The following is a 4,410-nucleotide window of genomic DNA, read 5'->3' on the forward strand; positions in this document are numbered from 1 at the left end:
TAAATTAAAAAGCTGAGGGAGCAGGAACACCTGGATTCGGGAAGCCACTTGGCTTAATCCACTTGGCTTAATCTCCATCCCCTCCCTTTTGGGCCCACATTCCTGAGCCCTTCGGTGTCAAGAAAGATGAAAATTAACTGCAGTTAATAATTAATACCTAAAGAGCCTTGGGAGGCCCAAGCATGGGTGGGGCCCAGACACCAGCAGGAGGGACGCCTCCCTGGTCCCCGCTTCCCCTCTCGATTTCCCTCTCTGTGGGACCAACACTCCCTCAAACCTAGAGACACAAGGGAGGAGTGGGAGACAGAGTTGAGGAGAGGGGACCTCCCTCTGTTTTCCCCAAGAGCATAGTGAATGGTCCTCTCCTGGGTCCTCTCTTGCTGGGAAAACTGGAAAATCCAGTTGGCCAGACTCCCCCTCCCATTTCCCCCCAGACACTTATGCTAAGGCTTGAGTGGGGTGTGGAAAGCAGGCCTGGTAAGGAGAGGCCACCAGGACTTCAGTGTCTCCTCCATCCCAGGAGCGCGGTGGCCACTATGGGGTCTGGGCTGCCCCTCGTCTTCCTCTTGACCCTCCTTGGTAGCTCACATGGAACAGGTAAGGGCTAGAGGGCAGGACTCCCGGGTCCCTGTGGCAAGAAGAGGCCAGAGAAAGGGAGTGGGACTCCAAGGTCCCTGAAAGAGACAGAGGCACCCCAGTTCTGAGCTTCCAAGAGGCTCTTGGGGGGCACTGTTGAGGAAGAGGAACTGTGGCGGGGAGCGTGGGCAGGACCGTGCTGGTCTCCAGGGAATCACCCTGACGGCTGGGTCCTAAGCGTTACTTCTGGATCCGCCGGGCCAGGTATGACTTTGCAACTGAAGCTGAAGGAGTCTTTTCTGAGAAATTCCTCCTATGAGTCCAGTTTCCTGGAATTGCTTGAAAAGGTAATTCTTTGGGAGGGGGAAATGATGGGGCTGTGTGTTTGTGAGTCAGTTTGAGCCTCTCTGCTGAGGTCTGGCCGCCTCCATGGTGGGAGTGGAGAGCTTTTTTTTTCTTGACAGTCTCCTTCTGTCGCCAGGCTGGAGCGCAGTGGCGCGATCTCAGCTCACTGCAACCTCTGCCTCCTGAGCTCAAGCAATTCTCCTGCCTCAGCCTCCCAAGTAGCTGGGACTACAGGGGCCACCACTACATCCAGCTAATTTTTGTATTTTTAATCGAGATGGGGTTTTGCCACATTGGCCAGAATGGTCTTGATCTCTTGACCTTGTGATCTGCCAGCCTTGGACTTCCAAAGTGCTGGGATTACAGGCGTGAGCCACCCAGCCAGGTCAAGGGAGCTCTCTTACATCTCGCCCTTTAACCCTTTGTTCCCAGCTTTGCCTCCTCCTCCATCTCCCTTCAGGGACCAACATCACCCTCCACCATGCAAGATCCCAACACCATGTTGTCTGCAACACATGAGAGCCATTGAAGTCTGTGTTCTTCTTGGCCTGGGCTTTTGGGCCGGGGGTACAAGGGGCGGGCCCTGACCCTGTATTTCAGCAAGCCCCCATCCTGCTGAGTGGCAACAAATAAAATTCAGTATGCCGAATTCAGTAACTTGCTTGACTCTGTGGGTCCCTGAGCACAGAGCTGGCAGGAAGAGGGGGTTGGGTGCTCAAGTCTCTGACTGTCCCCCTGCTGAGCAGAGGGTTCCAGGGATGGACACTCTCCCCCTCAACACCAGTGTCACAGGCCTAGAAGGTATCTGGGGAAGTTGTTTGGGGACACTCACACACCGCATACATATACGCATGCACATGAACACACACTGAGTTGAGATCTTCAGAGCACCTGGGAATAAAGAGAAGCAGCATTTACTGAAGTCCTGCTTTTCTCCTGCTTCCCTATTTTGATGATTGCAGCAGTCTTGAATGTGACAAAGGTACCATTATCCTACTTTACAGATAAGGAAATTGAAGCTCAGAGAGGGCAAGTCACTCTCCTGAGGTCTCATAGCAGTGGAGAAGTCAGGTACCAGACAGATGTCTTGGTTTAAGCAAGATTTTAATTTCATCTCCCTTTACTTAAGCTTTGGGGCTGGGAGGTTCAAAACCAAACAGAGATATAGGCAGAACACCCCCAGGTCCCCCAAACCCAAGGACCCACGCAGGTAATCAGGGTAGGAGGTTGGGGGGCACTCAGGTGAGAGATGAGGGGTTCGGCTTGTGAGAGGATGGCCAGCCAGGTGCAAGTGGTGGGGAGGTGCAAGTGGTGGCCAGGTGCAAGCCGAGCCCATGCTGGGCCACGTGAGCATGAGGCCACACAGGCCACAAGGGGCCACACGTGAATCCCGGGCATGTTTCTTATACTCTTAAAGCCTCCATTTCTTCACTCACAAAATGGGGACAAGGATGGTACCTGCTTCAGGGTGACACGTCTTCCACCAGGTTACTTAAGGGTGTATGCTGCTGCTGCCTGACTCCTGAAGGCCAGGTGATGAGCCAAGGTCACGGTGCCTGGCCAAGGAGCAGGTGTCCCTGATAACCCAAACATCATGGAGAGTATCTGGGAACCCATCAAGGAAAGCAGTCGCGTCACGCACACACAGTAGGCAAAGAGTCAGAAAATTAGCTTGAAAGCAGCTTTGGGGTGGGAGGCAGCACAGATCTCTAAAGCTGTCCTGCTGCCATCCAGGAGTGGCCCTGTGTGTAAGTCCTAAAATATTCATCTACTCACCAAGCTGGACTTCTCAGAGCTACTCTTCGGCCTCTGAGCTCCCTCCCAGTTTGGGGGAAGGTGTTTCTTTTTTCTTTTTTCTTTTTTTTTTTTAACACAATTCTGAGTTTTTCTCATTATACCTGCACCATCAGATTCTTGTGAGGATCACAGGGGTAAGCTACTTAGGGACGTGCCACAGCCTGTCTTATAGGATGTTGGCAGGATGGTAGGCATTGCTGTTAGGATGGAAACCTAGTCTCAACACGTAAGTCCTAGTCCCCTGGGGTTCAGGGTCCTCCTTATCCTAATTTCTAAGGCAGGCACTCCTGACCACCTCCTCAAGATTATCTTGGCCAGGCACAGTGGTTCATGCCTGTAATCTCAGCACTTTGGGAAGCTGAGGCAGGTGGATCACAAGGTCAGGAGATCGAGACCATACTGGCCAACATAGTGAAACCCTGTCTCTACTAAATATACAAAAATTAGCTGGGCACGGTGGTGTGTGCCTGTAGTCCCAGCTACTCAGGAGGCCAAGGCAGAACTGCTTGAACCCGGCAGGTGGAGGCTGCAATGAGCTGGGGTCATGCACTCTAGCCTGGGCTACAGAGCAAGACTCTGTCCCAAAAAAAAAAAAAAAAAAAAAAAGATTATCTTGGCCGGGCGCGGTGGCTCAAGCCTGTAATCCCATCACTTTGGGAGGCCGAGGCGGGTGGATCACGAGGTCAAGAGATCGAGACCATCCTGGTCAACATGGTGAAACCCCGTCTCTACTAAAAATACAAAAAATTAGCTGGGCATGGTGGTGCGTGCCTGTAATCCCAGCTACTCAGGAGGCTGAGGCAGGAGAATTGCCTGAACCCAGGAGGCAGAGGTTGCGGTGAGCCGAGATCGCGCCATTGCACTCCAGCCTGGGCAACAAGAGCGAAACTCCGTCTCAAAAAAAAAAAAAAAAAGATTATCTTGACTTCTCACCAGCTGTCAAAACACAAACTTACAGCTCAGACTTGAACACAGTTGGGGGTGGTACTGGTAGGATTTCTGTCTTCTGTGGCACCCACCCGCCCCCCCACACCTACCCAACCCTCTGTTACCACCATATGAAATTGGAGACTGACTCCTTTGGAGAGAGAAGACAACAAGAGTTCAGTATGGAACATCACTGAAGGTGAGGGGAGCATAGAAAGTGGGAGAGTGGAAACAAACACTTTAAAAATTGGTCTAGACTGGGCGCGGTGGCTCAAGCCTGTAATCCCAGCACTTTGGGAGACCGAGGCGGGTGGATCACGAGGTCAAGAGATCGAGACCATCCTGGTCAACATGGTGAAACACCGTCTCTACTAAAAAAAATACAAAAAATTAGCTGGGCATGGTGGCACATGCCTGTAATCCCAGCTACTCAGGAAGCTGAGGCAGGAGAATTGCCTGAACCCAGGAGGCGGAGGTTGCGGTGAGCCGAGATCACGCCATTGCACTCCAGCCTGGGTAACAAGAGCGAAACCCCGTCTCAAAAAAAAAAAAAAAAAAAAAAAAAAATTGGTCTACCTTCATTCACAACTGTCCTGGGACAGTCAGGCCCCAAGGAGAGGTAGCAAGGGGCTGCAAAGGAAACTAGTATTTTACGAATTGCCCTAGCCCGCACCAGTGGGCAGGTGATGCCCATGGGGCAGCTGTGAGGATCTCCAAACAAGTTAGGGACTGGATATCTGAATGTCCAAGAGGTTGGTGGAGCAG

The 4,410-nt window shown here is 52.0% G+C and overlaps 1 protein-coding gene across 1 annotated transcript; it reads left to right on the plus strand.

Annotated features, from left to right (window-relative positions):
- Positions 1-208: 208 nt before the first annotated feature.
- On the plus strand, positions 209-1,574 carry SFTA2 (surfactant associated 2). The gene is made up of 3 exons (XM_039467771.2): positions 209-597; positions 841-923; positions 1,354-1,574. Exons 1-3 carry the CDS (start codon positions 441-443, stop codon positions 1,438-1,440), a joined length of 327 nt encoding a protein of 108 aa, XP_039323705.1. The 5' UTR covers positions 209-440; the 3' UTR covers positions 1,441-1,574.
- Positions 1,575-4,410: the final 2,836 nt, after the last annotated feature.

Source organism: Saimiri boliviensis, chromosome 4 (genome assembly GCF_048565385.1).
Source record: "Saimiri boliviensis isolate mSaiBol1 chromosome 4, mSaiBol1.pri, whole genome shotgun sequence".
NCBI lineage: Eukaryota > Metazoa > Chordata > Mammalia > Primates > Cebidae > Saimiri > Saimiri boliviensis.

Excerpts from the sequence above, each read along its gene's own strand:
- SFTA2 (XM_039467771.2), top strand. The coding sequence starts at position 441 with ATGCTAAGGCTTGAGTGGGGTGTGGAAAGCAGGCCTGGTAAGGAGAGG. Across the intron at positions 598-840 it reads TGGTAGCTCACATGGAACAG|GTATGACTTTGCAACTGAAG; the intron begins GTAAGGGCTAGA and ends CCGCCGGGCCAG. Across the intron at positions 924-1,353 it reads TCCTGGAATTGCTTGAAAAG|CTTTGCCTCCTCCTCCATCT; the intron begins GTAATTCTTTGG and ends CTTTGTTCCCAG.